The sequence below is a fragment of the Peromyscus leucopus genome, chromosome 5 (genome assembly GCF_004664715.2).
Source record: "Peromyscus leucopus breed LL Stock chromosome 5, UCI_PerLeu_2.1, whole genome shotgun sequence".
In the NCBI taxonomy this organism is placed as follows: domain Eukaryota; kingdom Metazoa; phylum Chordata; class Mammalia; order Rodentia; family Cricetidae; genus Peromyscus; species Peromyscus leucopus.
In genome coordinates, this window is record NC_051067.1 from 39279624 (window position 1) to 39294048 (window position 14425).

General features: G+C 44.5%; 1 protein-coding gene across 11 annotated transcripts in view; it reads left to right on the forward strand.

Annotated features, from left to right (window-relative positions):
* Positions 1 to 14425, forward strand: part of Carmil1 (capping protein regulator and myosin 1 linker 1) — a 299648-nt gene that overhangs the window by 258954 nt on the left and 26269 nt on the right. For 6 of the 11 annotated variants that reach the window (XM_028880526.2, XM_028880554.2, XM_028880547.2 and 3 more), the window contains 3 exons: positions 8142 to 8159; positions 12469 to 12535; positions 12785 to 12981. In XM_028880526.2, coding sequence (XP_028736359.1) covers positions 8142 to 8159; positions 12469 to 12535; positions 12785 to 12981 — 282 coding nt within the window. The remainder of the gene's footprint in view (positions 1 to 8141; positions 8160 to 12468; positions 12536 to 12784; positions 12982 to 14425) is intronic. The other 5 variants (XM_028880539.2, XM_028880563.2, XM_028880573.2 and 2 more) reach the window with 1 other exon arrangement.

The following is a 14425-nucleotide window of genomic DNA, read 5'->3' on the forward strand; positions in this document are numbered from 1 at the left end:
TATGGGAAGTATGTTTGACAGAAAATTTACCCAACTCTTCACGATAGCGGCTGTAAATCTTGAATTCATTTTAAGCAAGCTCAAAGCAAATGAAAAGTAGCTGACTGTGTTGTTGACATATTCTCTCATTGGTGAAATAGATTCTGTACAAATATTTCCTAAGCTAGGCATGGTGGTACATACCTGTAATCCTAGGGTTTAGGGGGTGGAGGCAAGGAGGCTCAGGAGTTCAGAGTCATCTTTGGCTATGTAGTAAGTGCCACGGCCAGCCTGAGGTTCATGAGATCCTTCCTCAAACTTTCTCACCAAAAGCCAGCAGAAAGGAATGATAAAGAATTATGAAAACAGTAGGGTATCATGTGCATACCAATAATCGCTGCGTTCAGTAGGCTGACACAGAAGGATTGAATTTAATATTTTTCTCTTAAGGCTAGCCCAGGCTACATAGTACATTCTAATTATACCTGCAGTATAGAATGAGACCCTGTCTCAAACCAAAAACAATGATAAGTAAATCAAGTAACGAATCGACAATTTTCAGTGTCTCTTTTTAGAATCCAGTCAGGAGGGATGAGAAGTCAAAGGAGTTAATGTGAACATGATGGAACCTGGGGAGATGATAAAGACCTGGGTTTAAGCTCCTGCACCCACATAAAAGTCCAAGTGTGACTGCACTGCCCTTAAAGTACTGTTGATGGGGAGGCAGAGGCAGGCTGGTCCCTGGGGCTTGCTGACCAACCAGGATAGGCAATCAGTGAGCTCCAGATTCAGCCACAGACCCTGGTAAAGGTAGAGAGCACTTAAGGAAGCTCTCCAGTTCAGTCTACCTCTACGTCTGCATACACATGCGTACATATGCATGAGGAACCCCTACACACACACACAATCACATGTGTCACCCCACACACACACACACACATACCGTATATACAGACAAAACACGGCAAATATTCTGGTTTCTAGTACAGACCAGGTTCCCAGGTTCCCAAGTTTAAGTGCTGCGCTGTCTTTATCCAAGCCCTGTTTGAGGATAGAGTTAGAATGAAGGAAATTGAGGACTTGATCTCAGAAAAGCTTGGGGCTCATGGGATTTGAGCCTTGTGGTGAGACCTGCTGGTGGCCAGTTGGTGCCTACAGCATCCATCCATCCACCCACCCAGAGTCTGCACTCAGCAGCCCTGCGGTCCCCCGCTCGGTACCACTGCAGTTAGTTTGACTGTTTCATGTTTGTTCTTTTACTCGTGTGTGTGTGTGTGTGTGTGTGTGTGTCTGTGTGTGTGTGTGTGTCTGTGTGTGTGTATGTCTGTGTGTGTGTCTGTGTGTGTATGTATGTGTGTGTGTATGTATGTGTATGTGTGTGTGTATGTATGTGTGTGTGTCTGTGTGGGTATGTATGTGTGTGTGTATGTATGTGTATGTGTGTGTGTGTGTGTGTGTGTGGACAACTTAATGGTTAGTTCTCTCCTTCTACCATATTGGCTCTGGGGTGGAGCTCCAGTCCTCAGGATTGGTGGCAAAAGCTTTTATAAACCTGCTGAGCCATCTCACCACCCAAATTATTATTATTATTATTATTATTATTATTATTATTATTATTATTATTTTGGTTTTTCGAGACAGGGTTTCTCTGCGTAGCTTTGCGCCTTTCCTGGAGCTCACTTGGTAGCCCAGGCTTGGCCTCAAACTCACAGAGATCCGCCTGCCTCTGCCTCCCGAGTGCTGGGATTAAAGGCGTGCGCCACCACCGCCCGGCCCCCCAAATTATTTTTTTTAAGGAATAAATTATCATAAGCTTTAATATGTTCTCCATTAGCACTGTGGCCAGCTCTTAGCTGGGCCATGTTTACAGAGCTAATTTCATGATGTCACCAAACCGTGGAGTCTATTCCCAAGGCAAGATGGACATCTTCACCTAACCTCCTTATTCTTGCCTTCCATGGTAAATGTGTTTTCTAAATTAAGTAGTTTTAAAATATATTCTATAGATGTGCTACTCGAGAGGGATCTGTAGTTGGTATGTAAAATGAATAGAAAATTCCATTAAAAAAATACAAAGATGTACTACTCGGTAGGGTTTTCCTCATTCTTCTTTCGCAGTAATTAGAACAGATGCTGGCAAAGCTTCTGTGAAGCTTTGAGTACCATAGTCTCACTGTACAGCAATGTTCTTAGGAATTTCCTCTACTCTCTCTTCTACTGTTATAGGGCAGAGAGGACGTATCACGTGCCCGGGTCCATCTGAATTAGCACTTGCTTAGATACGTGCTTGAGACAATATGATGGTGCCTCAGTTGTAATTGAGCACAAGTATAATTCCAGCACTCTGGACATGGGGGCAGATGGATCTAGAAGTTCAAGGCTAGCCTCAGCTATGTAGAAAGTTTAAGGACAGCCTGAGCTACAATGAGAACCCATCTCAGAACAGCAAAAAAAAAAAAAAAAAAAAAAAAAAAAGAAAAGAAAAAGAAAGAAAGGAAAGAAAGAAAGGAAAAGAATATATATATATAGTTTATTGAAATCAGTACCAGATAATTTCATTTTTTTGCTAATATCAAGAAAAATATTTCATTCTATTCATTTGCAAAGAGTACTCAAGTGTGAAATTTCACTTTGGGCTCATTTACCAGATTAAAGAAAATAAAAAGTAAAATGATTCTTGTTCCATGGAGAAAGTGTAATATAGTAGGAAGGTAATGGCTTAATTTTCTTTCATTAAAAAATATTTGTCGATCTGATAAAATAAGGAAATGAACCATTTCAGTTTCAGGATTGCACTCCACTGATATAATGGCAGTCTCTGGCCAGTACTGTTCTCAGAACGCGCGTGTCTGAGCATCACAGTGCCAGCTCCTGCTGGATGGGACACAAGGCCATGGGTGTGAGCTGATGAGGGCAGTGAGGAGCCAGATTTAGTGGTGGGGTATCCTCCAGTCCTTCCCTTCCTCCTTTTGCCCCCTGACTTACTGCAGCTTTCTCACGGTTGATGCTTTCCTCTGGCTGGAGAGGAAGGCTCTGTGCTGTCCAGCCATTATCAAAGAAAGAGCTGCATCTGTTTCTCTCAGCTGATTTATGCCACCTCAGACTTCTGAAAATAGAGATACGTTGAAAATGGCTTTCTAACTCCAAGTGTGGTAACATCAGGCTAGACATTTGAGGCTATAAATCAATTAGGAACAGAATCGGCTCCCCTTTGTGCATTGACTCAGCACATAATCTAGTCAGAAGCACTTAGGTTTTCTCATGTAGTTCATTAAACAGGGATTACCTATATCCATTTTCAAAGTGCACGGAAAAGTACAAGGTCAGCCAAGGAGGCCTTAAATCAAAGAGCAAGGATTGGTGTTATGTCCAAAGAGACCATCTCAAAGGACACGTGGGGAGGATTGAATAGATGCTGTGGGACACTGAGTGCCGGAAAGAATAGTGACTGCAAAATCTTATGATACACTGAATCAATTTTTAAAAAATACACTTGTTCATAGTAGTGCTCAAAAAAAATATTATGAAAGGAGTGGCTATAGGGGACATAAGAGAAGGGGGGTAACTAATAGATACAGGAAGGAGAACGCAGAAAATTCCATCTTTCAGCTCTCATTGTGTTCACTAATTAAGGCAAGAATTGCCAGTAGTTGCTTATAAGTAGGCTCTTCTGCGTGGACTGGGAGCAGCACTTTCCAGAGTAGCTATTAATCACAGAGGAATGGCACTTGACAATGAAGCACCCGGGAAGTCCCCACTCCAATCAAGTGACCGAACAGCATCCTCAACAATGGTGGGCCCTCCTGATGCGGGCTACCTGTTGTGACTGACTCAGCAGGTCCCAGCCCCCGCTGTGTAAAATTCCTGCCCAAACCGTTTTAACCTGCATCTTATTATGAGGAAATGGACAGAAGAAAAGCTGCCTTGAGGTAGGGGAAAGAGGAGGTGCTGGGTTAGATAGAAGAGGTTAAAGATACATTCTTACACATAATGGGCAATTCTCCATTAGGTTCTGGATCTAAAGAGGAGGGGGTTTATATGTCTGAAAAGAATTGAGGGAGGCCGAGTGTACTGGCATATGCCAGCACGTAGATTGTAGAGGCAGGAAGATCAGTTCAGCATCATCCTCAGCTACAGGGAAGTTTGAGGCCAGCCTGGGCTACTTGTGACCCTGTCTCAAAGAAAAAACTTAAAGAATCCTAACTGAGGGAATTTGAACATAGACTATAGCATGTGGATTCCGTATTATGTGGTGACTATTAATTTTCTTTGGGTCACCAATCGTGTGGTTATAGAGGAGTATATCATGTCTGGGGTGATCATATAGAGGTGCACAAGGAAGAAATATAAAAATCCTAGCCTTTGAATGTGTCCACCATGGCAAGATGACTCAGCAGCTAAAGGTGGTTATTGCCAAGCCTGTCAACCCGAGTTCAGTCACCAGGCCCCACACGGCAGAAGGAGAGAGCTGGCTTCTGCAGGCTGACTTTCGACCTCCACACATGTGCTTTGGCACACATACAAACACCCCACACACACACACATGCACATACACACCACACACACACACACCACACACACCACACACACACACACACACACACACCACACACACATACACGCGCGCGCGCGCTTACATAAATAAATGGTTCCAACAAGGTCTGTAGGTGTAAATCTGCGGGGCCAGGGGGTCAAATGAAGGACGTAGAGTGATTGGGTGTGACAGAAATGCTGCCTGTGAGCACAAGGGAGGAATACTTCTATTTATTTCCCCTCTCCTCATCAAATTGAAAGTGTTTAAATAGTTGAAAGAGTAGATGTACACATTTGAAGAGTTTCACGTCCAAAGAAGTGGATGCCGGTTTATGACCCCTGAGTGAGAGTCCACGGGAAAGATTTTGTCGTACGAATGTGAGACAAGGATGGAAAGACGGAAGTCGGGCGAGTGTGTCTGATTTGAAGGACTGTTTGGATTTTGCTGTTTTGTTTTCCTGTTGTGTCTCCCTCAGTGCTGGACACTGAAGTCTGAGTCTTGCACATGCGAGTGCTCAGCTGAGCCGTGGCCAGTCCTGAGAGGATCGGCCGTGGAGTAGACGAGTCCTCACCGTCCTTCCTTTGTGCCCAATGCCCCTTTCTTACCGTGGTTCTAATTACAGCTGTGTAACATGTGGAACCGACACTGATTCAGTTTGCTCATTCACTTACCAGCTTCCTCCCGGCTTATCTTTCCTACCTAAAGATGTTCATTTAGTCCTCCAATAGATGTCTCGGAAGTGAGGTGGGAAGGAGGTGCCCCACAGGAAGCTTTTGAGCTCGTCTCTAGGCATTCTCTTATTTCAGCCAAATTTATACCATCTTTCTAGATCTGTTTTTAGCACAACGGTTAAGATGTTTCAAAAAACACCCTACTATATATTTAAACATTCCAGCTGGGTGTGGTGGTGTATGACTTTATCCCAGTACTCTGGAAGCAGAGCCTAGCAGATCTTTGTGAGTTTGAGGCCAACCTGTGTGTACATATTGAGTTCTAGGACAGTCAAGGCTTCACAGACCCTATCTGAAAACAACAACAAAATCCCTATTTTTTGTAATAAAAGATGCTATAAGGCAGAACCTTGATTGATCTGAAGCATTACAAATAGCATAATGGCCCCCTTTGCCACTACCAGCCATCTTTCTCACCTCCCTCTTCCCATAGGCACCATCGGGGTCAGACAGGACACATTGTTTTCCATGTTTAAGTGTGCATCTGTTCACGAGCAGCTAGCTGATAGTGCAGTCTGGTAGTTTTAGAATGTATGTAGCTGGCATGCCAACGTGTATCTTCCTGAAACTGTTTGCTGAACCGTGTTTTGAGATTTCTTTATGTCGTTCTATATCAGTGGTTCTCAACCCATGGGTTACGACCCTTTTGGGGAGTGCATATCAGATACTACATTTCATAATAGTAGCAAAATTACCGTTATGAAGTAGCAAGGAAGTAATTTTGTTGTTGGGAGGTCACCACAACACGGGAAACTTTGTTAAAGGGTCGCAGCATTAGGAAGGCTAAGAGCCACCTCTCTCTATTTTTTTCCTTTTAGCTGCTGTTCCATCATTTACTTTTGTATCTATCAACTGCTATTTCCTGCCTGTTTCTTTTGCTCATTCCCTAACAGGGGCTTTTAGATTCATTCTAGGTATTTTTTCTGTGAAAAATCTGCTTTACACATAATCTCTCCCAACCCTACTCTTCCCTTTGAGAAGAGAGAAGGGGAAAAGATGATATTCACTCCCAGTCTGGACCCATCACGGAAGCTCAGTGAGGTCACTGATGGTGCAGCATAGCATGCTGGGTACTGTAGTAAACACTTGATAGTCTACATCTTATTTAATCCCCACAATAATCTATTTGAAACTGGAAAACCAGCCCGACGTTGCAAAAAACATTGGCCCAGACTCCATAACTGAGCAAATGGGAGATCCAAGGTTTGAGCCCATCTCTGGGGTGCCTGGGTTTAGGGAGCTGCTTTCCACTGACAACTCCTTCCTGTCTTTTAGTGAGGAGGTGGTGACATCAAGACAGCCTAAGTGAGTTTCAAGAACTTACAGGCATGAGAGTGAAGAGTCTTCACCTTGTCTAAATGTTGTTTTTGGTTGCCATGGTTTCCCTCTTCATGGAACTGTCGCTTTAGGAAATGAGCTAACTGAGAGGCTCTTCAATGTTACTAGTAGTGATCATTGAGGTGTAATGTGGACAGAGGACTTGTCCTGATAAGGTAATCTTTCAGGAAGAGAAGGGAAGTCTTAAGATGATCTATAAGACTGATTCCTCATACTTGGAGCCATAGTCACACTTGTGGATGCTCCAGGGACATGTGTGTTAACACAGGCATGACAATTGAAGATTTGGAAATATAGTTTTACTCTTTTTCCTGTCGTTTAGCAAAGATGTTTTTGAGCTCACTTGATAGGTCATAAAACGAACCATGTCTGCAGGAAAATGCTTAGTAAGTATGAAATTAGAGTTCTGAGAGTGAGGTTTCCCCCCGGACATTGCCAGCTAAAGCCTGTCTGTGAGTATGGATGATGGCAGGGATGGTATTGGGAAGTGGTTTTTCCTTGCATCCCCCCTTCTTCTGCAGTGACCCACACTGTTTGCACACACAGCCTGAGGAGCTTTATATTGTCATTTCATTTTATGTGGGGAACAAGTGACACATGAAATACAAAACTAAGCCGGGTGGCGGTGGCCCACGCCTTTAATCCCAACACTCAGGAGGCAGAGGCAGGTGGATCTTTGTGAATTCAAGGCCAGCCTGGTCTACAGAGCGAGATCCAGGAAAGGTGCAAAGCTACACAGAGAAACCCTGTCTCAGAAAAACAAAAGAAAAGAAAAGAAAAAAGAAATACAGAACTAAGAAAAATACAGCCTCAGATAGATGGAGTAGGGAGCCTTCTGCAAAAGATGTCTTCTGGAAGGTTAAGAAGGATTCTCTGTCACCTCATGCTATTTTCACACACACTGATAACTCAAGTGGGCCTTTTAAAATATATTATCCTTACTTTAAAAGTGGGAAGATGTATTAACAGCTGTTAATGGTGACCAATGGATTTAAAGTTTTAATGTAAAATGTCAATTTCTACCAGGAAATATTGAGTTGTACTTGGACTGGTCAGTGGCATCAGATTCTGTGTAAGAAGTTCTGTAAGTGAGAGAACTGCAAATGCTTATCTCCTGAGATGCAGTGAAAGTGGCCTTTCAGGGGACATCTGTGCTTACACAAAGATTCCCAGTCCCCACACTGTCGCAGGCCAAGACGAGACCTGTGTGGGGGTTCTAGTATCTGTCCAGTGTCCTGCCCACTGAGTTCCCTGGCAGCTGATGATGTCACCATGGATTTGGAGACATTCTTAGAATAAGAGTTAATATCTGTATGTATGAACGTTGCGATTTCTCAAGCTGTAGCTGCGCTGCTGCTTATTCAGAGCTTGGCTGGATGCTTTACGCCGTGAACTTGGCACTACTCCCCCCCTGTTCCTTTGCTGCGATGGCTTTTTGTGTATTTTAGCTTTTTCTGCTTTGTTTATGTGCAGCCTCTCTCCCTCCCCTTTTCCTGTAATGCTGTTGCTTTGTCTCTCTTCCATTCATATTTTTTTTCCTTTCCTTTTGCTGCATGGAGACTCTCTGCTGTACAAGTGTAAGTATCCCCCAGTGGCGCTGCAGCCCCTGGCCATGCTGGTTCGCATTCTCACGCTCCATTTGCTGCTGCACTGCCTGGCTGGTCTCCCGGGAGATGCTGTCATCCCCTCGGCAGATCCTGAATGAAACAGGCACTAATTTAGAGACAGGATTGGGGTTGACCAGATGGCTCGGTCTTAAATAAACCAGGGGATGAATTGAAAATCTCTCCAGCTGGGTGCCTGGGAGTGAGAGAGCTTCGGTGAAGAGGGTGCCACATTTGAGGGAGGGAGGGAGGAAGTTCTTAAGACACAAGGAGCAAATGCCCAAGTATTTCTCATTCTTGTCATATTGCTTGTTGCAGGCCCAGGATTGTAGAAAATTGGCATTATAATTTGTTTCTCAGATTAGATCTCCCTAATCTGCTTCTCAGCTGGTACTGATTTTGTGTGTGTTTGGGGGGTGGTGGTGTTTATTTTTTTCCTTTTTGCCCTGGAGAAGGAAGAAAAAAATAATTTTGGTTCTTGAGCTTAGAATGAGAGCATTATATAATACTCTTTGTGAAAACTTAGCAAAAATAAAAAATGCTTTAATAAGGAAACTGCTTTATCCTATCTTCATGGTGATTTCAAGCAATTTAAGTCTCATTTATAAAAACTGGTATGCTTAGAGATCACCTGTTAGAAGTGGGTGTGAGAGGGGGAAACTGTTGTGAACCAAGATCTATCATTACTTTGTAAACTGTTGACAGCGGACAAATCTTTGTTGAGTTACATGCAGAATAGTTTTCCACATTATAAAAATTGGATCCAATGAGAAAGATTTCCAAGTAATGTAGATATCCACCCTGCTTTGGTCTCTTCACAAACAGCCATGATATGCTGTTCACGCTTATAGCACAGTGCAGATTTATTGGCACTTTATGGTGTCAAGATAAGAAAGTCTATATTTAGGGTTTCCTTCTAAAATTGCATTTTAAAATGAAGATTTAACATATTTTCCCCTTCTTACTCATAAAATGCATTTTTTAAAAGTCAGTTCTGTCTGAGCTGAAAGCTAGCCTGCTCCTTCTGCTTCAGCTGCCCTTGCCCTTCATCTCTGAGAAGCTTGGGATTTCCTTGCCTCAGAAAGGTGCTTAGCTTTGACAAGTGTGCAGGGACAGTGGAAGGCGGCTAAGGCATAGTCGGAAGGAATTAACCCTTTCATTTTGGCACAGAAGAAGAGCAGTTCTAAAGATGGGCCACTGCCCTCCTCCTCCCAGGTTACAGTTTATCAGCCCAACCACTGCGGGGAGGAAGAACAGTGTGAACAAGTGGATTTCTAGAGAAGCTGGACTATTTGCTGCTAAATAAGCCTTTGTACAAAAAAAAAATCTGTCCATCTTTACATGTCCTCACTTTAGGAGCGATGGGCTGAAGTCATAAGCAAGGCAAGTGAGCCTGAGCAAGTCTGTACTTTCCCCAGCACTGAGAAGGAAAGCATTACAAAGCAAAGGCCCCACCCGCTCGTGAGAGGTGGAGTCCACTTTTCTTTTTCCTCCTGTGTTATATGTAAACCCTATGAGAGAGAGGGGTGGAAGCCATTGGCATTGGAGGGTCTTTCGTTGCCTTGGGACAGGGTCTGTGTGTAGCCCGCTGGCTTCAAACTCGCAGCAGTCCCCTGCTTCAGCCTCTTCCACGGTGGGACTACAGGCTGGAAGTAGATCACATTCTTGATGTAGAAATCAGCTGAGCTACAGTTTCTCACTTTAGCCAAAGACCATCGGCCATTTGTAAGGATGGCAAAATTTGGGGACTAACAGAAATGGCAAGATCAAGAAAGACTTTTATGGGAAACATAATTATCAGTTCTCTGCTCTTAGGTCATTCAAAATGCAAGAATGCAGTGGAATGTACTTAGAAGACATTTTTTCCCTGATATTTGGAACTTAATACCAGGCTTTGAAACATTGGAAAACACAGTTATAATAAGAAAACTAATTCCATTCTGATCCCCGTCAGCCAGTAAAATGCCCAGTGACTTTCATGTGTTTATGTGTCTCCAAAATTAGGTTAAGCTACATGACTTGTTGAAGGAGTTTCTTTCTCTAGATATTCTCTATTCTTATTTGTACATGAAATTATTATACATGCATCCTTTTTCAAATATTAAAGCTACTATATGTGCATACACAAATATTACCATTTTGACACAGCTCACGTGTATTTCTTACCTATCATACCGGGTTTAAGGAGGTGGAATCCTGAGCTAGGCTGGTTTTGTCTGTGAATGCTCTTTGTGAAAAAAAGCTAATCCTGAGGCACAAGGACACAAAACTTCAGGTCTCCTATACAACTATATTTTAAACTTCTTTCCTAGTTATGATTATCGAAATGAGTGATTATCTGATGAAATGTGTAGTTTTTTATGTGTATTTCAGACAGGGTCATGTGTAGTCAAGCAAGGCTCACTTTAAACATGTTAAGTCCAGGCTGGCCTTGAGTTTGCCATCACCGGTGAACACCATATGTCCTGTTTCTGGCTTCCCTGTTGATCCTTTCACTACCGAGACTGTATGAAAAGTGTATAGAACTCTGGAGAACTAAACACAACATGTGCCTTAGCAGAGGTTGTTCTTATAAATAGATGCCTACTGGATTTTTGCTGAATCTGAGGAGTGAGTTGCTTTCCAGGCCACGTCACTGCTCTTCCCACGCAGCCTGTCTGCTTCCAGCGAGTCACACTGGCCTTTCAGGAAAGCCATCATTTGTGTGGGGATCTCATTGCTCAGCTTTTCTCTCTCTAGTCTCCCAACATTTAATAGCAAATGAGTGGGGTTTGTTGTTGTTTTTATTAAAACCAGGGCAACTGTCAAAACTGAAAGGCTTTTTGCCTTTCCAGGTCGGTGTCAGCCAGTTTATTCTTTTAAAGGACATAGACTTTGAGGAAGCCTCAGCCAACAACCGTTTCATCAACATATACAGCGCTCTTTCAACTCTGCTTTCTCTTAATTTGTATGTGGATCAGTTTTTTGAGCCAGGCTTGGAGATACCTGTCTGAAATCCCAGCATAACAGAGTCTGAGTCAGGAGGATGATGAGTTTGAGGCTAGCCTAGCTACATAATAAGACCTTGTCTCAAAAACAAAGCAAGAACCCTCACCTTTCCCTCCCCACCCCCCAATGAAATTAAATAATTAGTGTCGTGCTGGTTTAAACACAGCTGCAGTCCATTATCTGTATTGGTAGCAATGGTGTAGTAGGAAGATTACCGGTTTATGTCCTGGCCCAGACCTCTAATAGCTCAGATCTGTTAGTGTTTCCCACCCATCCCATGACTTGGTATTGACCTTCAAGTTTATCTGTATAGCTGATGCCTGAGGTTCTGCCCAGCCTCACCATTGTCTATCTTCTGAGGGAGATAGCACTGGGTGGTAGTGGAGGGTCCACACTGGGTGCCAGTGCCAGTGGTGGTAGATGGCTCGTGCCGAATGACAGCTGTGGATGGCAGTAGGTGAGCCACACTGTGTGACACTTCCACCGGTGGTAGATGGCCCATGCTGGGTGACAAGTGTAGGAGGCAGTGGATCATCCATACTGTGATGCAATGTTGTCAGTAAATGGCCTGTGCTGGATGACAAGTGTGGGTGGTGATGGAAGATCCACACTGGATGACAGATGTGACTGGCGATTGATGGTCTGTGATGAATGACAGTTGTGGGTGGTGGTGGATGCTCCATACTTGATGCTAGCACTTGGAAAATGTTCTCAAGTTTGACCTTGCTGTGGGACTTATTTGTCTAGCAGGATCTAAGACATTTACTGAGAAGTACCAGCTGAGAGTTTTGAGTTGTGGCACATGATCCTAAAATTTTAATCACACACTGTGAAACAAAGAGCTGAGCTACCTGAAGCGCTGAAGTGACACACAGAGCCCGCATACAGTATGCCGGCACCGGTGTTGCTGTGACAACCGACAATTACAGTCATGAATAATCTCTTTCGGTGCTTTGTGACTGATTTTTACAGTCTTCGAGTCTGATTCTTTATCTCCATTCTGACATTCTCACGTATGGCTTAGAGTTAAATTAACATTCCCTGTTCTTTTCAGCCGCAGGAATAGATTTTTTAACTGGTTAGAGGTGTAGGATAAAAGAGCAGTTGACTGGATCACTCGGGAAGGTTCTAAACATTTAGAAATCCGTCTCTGCATCTCCTGAATCAACCGAGCCGCTGCTCCAGTGGAGCCACCGTGAAGAGGGAACCTAGTTTAACTAGCTGATCCCTGGGGCCTTGGAGTTTGAGACAAGTTTCCATGCTCACCTAAGTACTGCCTCTGTCTGATTGCCAGATGACTCCCAAGTCCAAGAGGAAGAGCATCCATAGCCGAATGCTGCGGCCTGTCTCCAGGGCGTTCGGTGAGTGTGCTACCCATGCCAGCCACTTCCTTGCTGTTCCTGCTGGGATGCTTTCCAGCATCCTGCCTTCCTTCCTCTCTTTTTTTTTTCTCCCTGTTCTTATTCTGTTTTTTAGAAGGTCTGAGTGTGTACCCCAGGTTGGCCTGAACTCAGCAATCCCCCTGCCTCAGCTTCCCCAGTGCTGGGACTGGGAAATTTTCTATTATACTCTTTGCATCACCCGTTGCTTTGGGCTCTGTTTTATTTCAGAAATGGAGTTTGATCTTGACAAAGCCCTGGAAGAGGTTCCGATTCACATCGAAGACCCGCCTTTCCCATCAGTCCGACAGGAGAAGCGAAGCTCAGGGTTCATTTCTGAGCTGCCCTCAGAGGAAGGCAGGAGACTGGAACACTTCACCAAGTTACGGCCCAAGCGGAACAAGAAGCAGCAGCCCACACAGGCAGCGGTGGGTGTCCATAGGCCTCCTCAGGCTCCTCCTTTCCTCCACCTCCTAAAGGTTCCAGAACTGTAAATAGTACCACTAACTGGGGATCGAATAAATGTTCAAATATGTGAGCCTACAGGGGCATTTCTCCTTTAAACCATCACAGAGATGGAGACAGGCGAATCCCCAGAAGTCCTTGGGCCTGCGAGCCTGGCATATGCAGCAGCAGACAGCAAAGAGACTCTGTCTCAATGAAGGCAGTGACTGACACCTAAGATTGCCCTCCAGCTGCTGCGTGCATGCTAGCACTCACATATATGAACATGTATGTACATACAAAAGAAAAAAGAGGTCCTCGGCTCTCTGGTCTGGCCTTGTGTATCTTCTTTGCTGCTGGCTGATTCCATGTGAACCCATTTCCAGAGCTGTCGGAGCCCATTTTTAGGTTTCTTAGTGGCTTTACCCAGCAGGTCTGCATAAAGAGGATGATTGGACCATGGGCCTGAGTGCCATGGTCTGCACTTGGCTGTGCTGGGGGGAGGTCTTTTGCTCCACCCCTTGGCATTCCTTTAAATACCCTAGGGCAGAGACAGTCAAGGCCAAAGGATTAGGATCCAGGCCTTCCTGAGTCTATCCTGTATTTTCTATTTTTTTCTCTCCCTTCTATCCTCTAACTGATATTTCCTGTTGCTTCTACTCAAGAGCACTCTGGGGAAATGTGGGGGTGGGGAATGGCCCCCAACACAGAGCTCTGCTTTTTCAGATCTGGGATGTTCTGGAAGCCCTCAGGCTAAGCAATTTCTAAACTAGGACCCTGTCTTCCCTGTCACCCTGCTTTTCCCTTTTTATCTTCTGTCCCCTGTGGGGTCTCACCAGCTGACATATTAAAAATCTGGCTGTAGCGGGGCATAGTGGCACATCTCTTTAATCCCAGCACGTAGGAGACAGAGGTAGGTAAATTTCTGTGAGTTCAAGGCAAACCTGGTCTATAGAGCAAGTGTTCCAGGCCTGCCAAGGCTACATAGAGAGACCCTGTCTCAAACAAAGGAAAACAAACCACAGGCAAACCCGGCTGTGCCTGCCACTGCACACCACTACCACCCACTCAGTCATCCCCAACTCCCATCCTGGATGCTGGCTTCTCTCCATCCGCTATTCTTACTGCTTTCCCTGGAGCTGATGATGATTGGCAGGTCTTCCCGATCTCCATGGAAACAAAACTTCTTCCAGGAAGCTCTCCTTGCCTCTTCTCTCTGGTCCTCCAGAGGTGACCGCTGCAGGGAAAAGTGGTTCTCATGGATTTGTGCTTGGCACAGGGCATGTGACACCCACCATGGAAATCGGTATTTACCCTGAGGTAGCTCTCATCCCATATCCCCAGCTCTCTCCTCTTCGCCTGTGAATTCCAGAGAGGCATGGCCTGTGACTATAGGAATGTGCCTGATGCTATGGGTTGAGAGTACAA